Source organism: Cystoisospora suis (genome assembly GCF_002600585.1).
Source record: "Cystoisospora suis strain Wien I chromosome Unknown contig_3592, whole genome shotgun sequence".
Lineage (NCBI taxonomy): Eukaryota > Apicomplexa > Conoidasida > Eucoccidiorida > Sarcocystidae > Cystoisospora > Cystoisospora suis.
The window spans coordinates 38,830-39,120 of record NW_027156387.1 but is presented as its reverse complement, the minus strand read 5'-3'; the positions used below and the strand labels follow the sequence as shown (position 1 = coordinate 39,120).

The 291-nt window shown below is 43.0% G+C and overlaps 1 protein-coding gene across 1 annotated transcript; it reads right to left on the bottom strand.

Moving 5' to 3' along the window:
* Positions 1–51: 51 nt before the first annotated feature.
* Positions 52–291, bottom strand: CSUI_006972 (uncharacterized protein; the record flags this gene model as incomplete). The annotated part of the gene is made up of 1 exon (XM_068067122.1): positions 52–291. A coding segment is annotated over one exon (237 nt), but the record flags the coding sequence as incomplete, so codon positions are not given.

Genomic DNA, 291 nt, shown 5'->3' with positions numbered 1-291 from the left:
TATCTATCTATCTTTGGATATGTGTGTACCTTTGAGAAGATGAAGACTGCGGCGGCGAGTTGGCTGATAGAGAAGGTAAGTTGTTTACGGAGAAATAAATCAAAGAGTTGACGCTGAAAGAGATGGATGTCTTGCAGTCGATAGTAAGAAGAAGAACGTCGATTCTTCTGCATCGAGTTCTCTTCTGACGTCTTCATCTTCTCCTCCACCAGATCAGATGATCCATTAGGATCAAGACAAGAATGAGGATCACGCTGATGTGGATGTGCTTTCTGGTGTATGTACACCTCA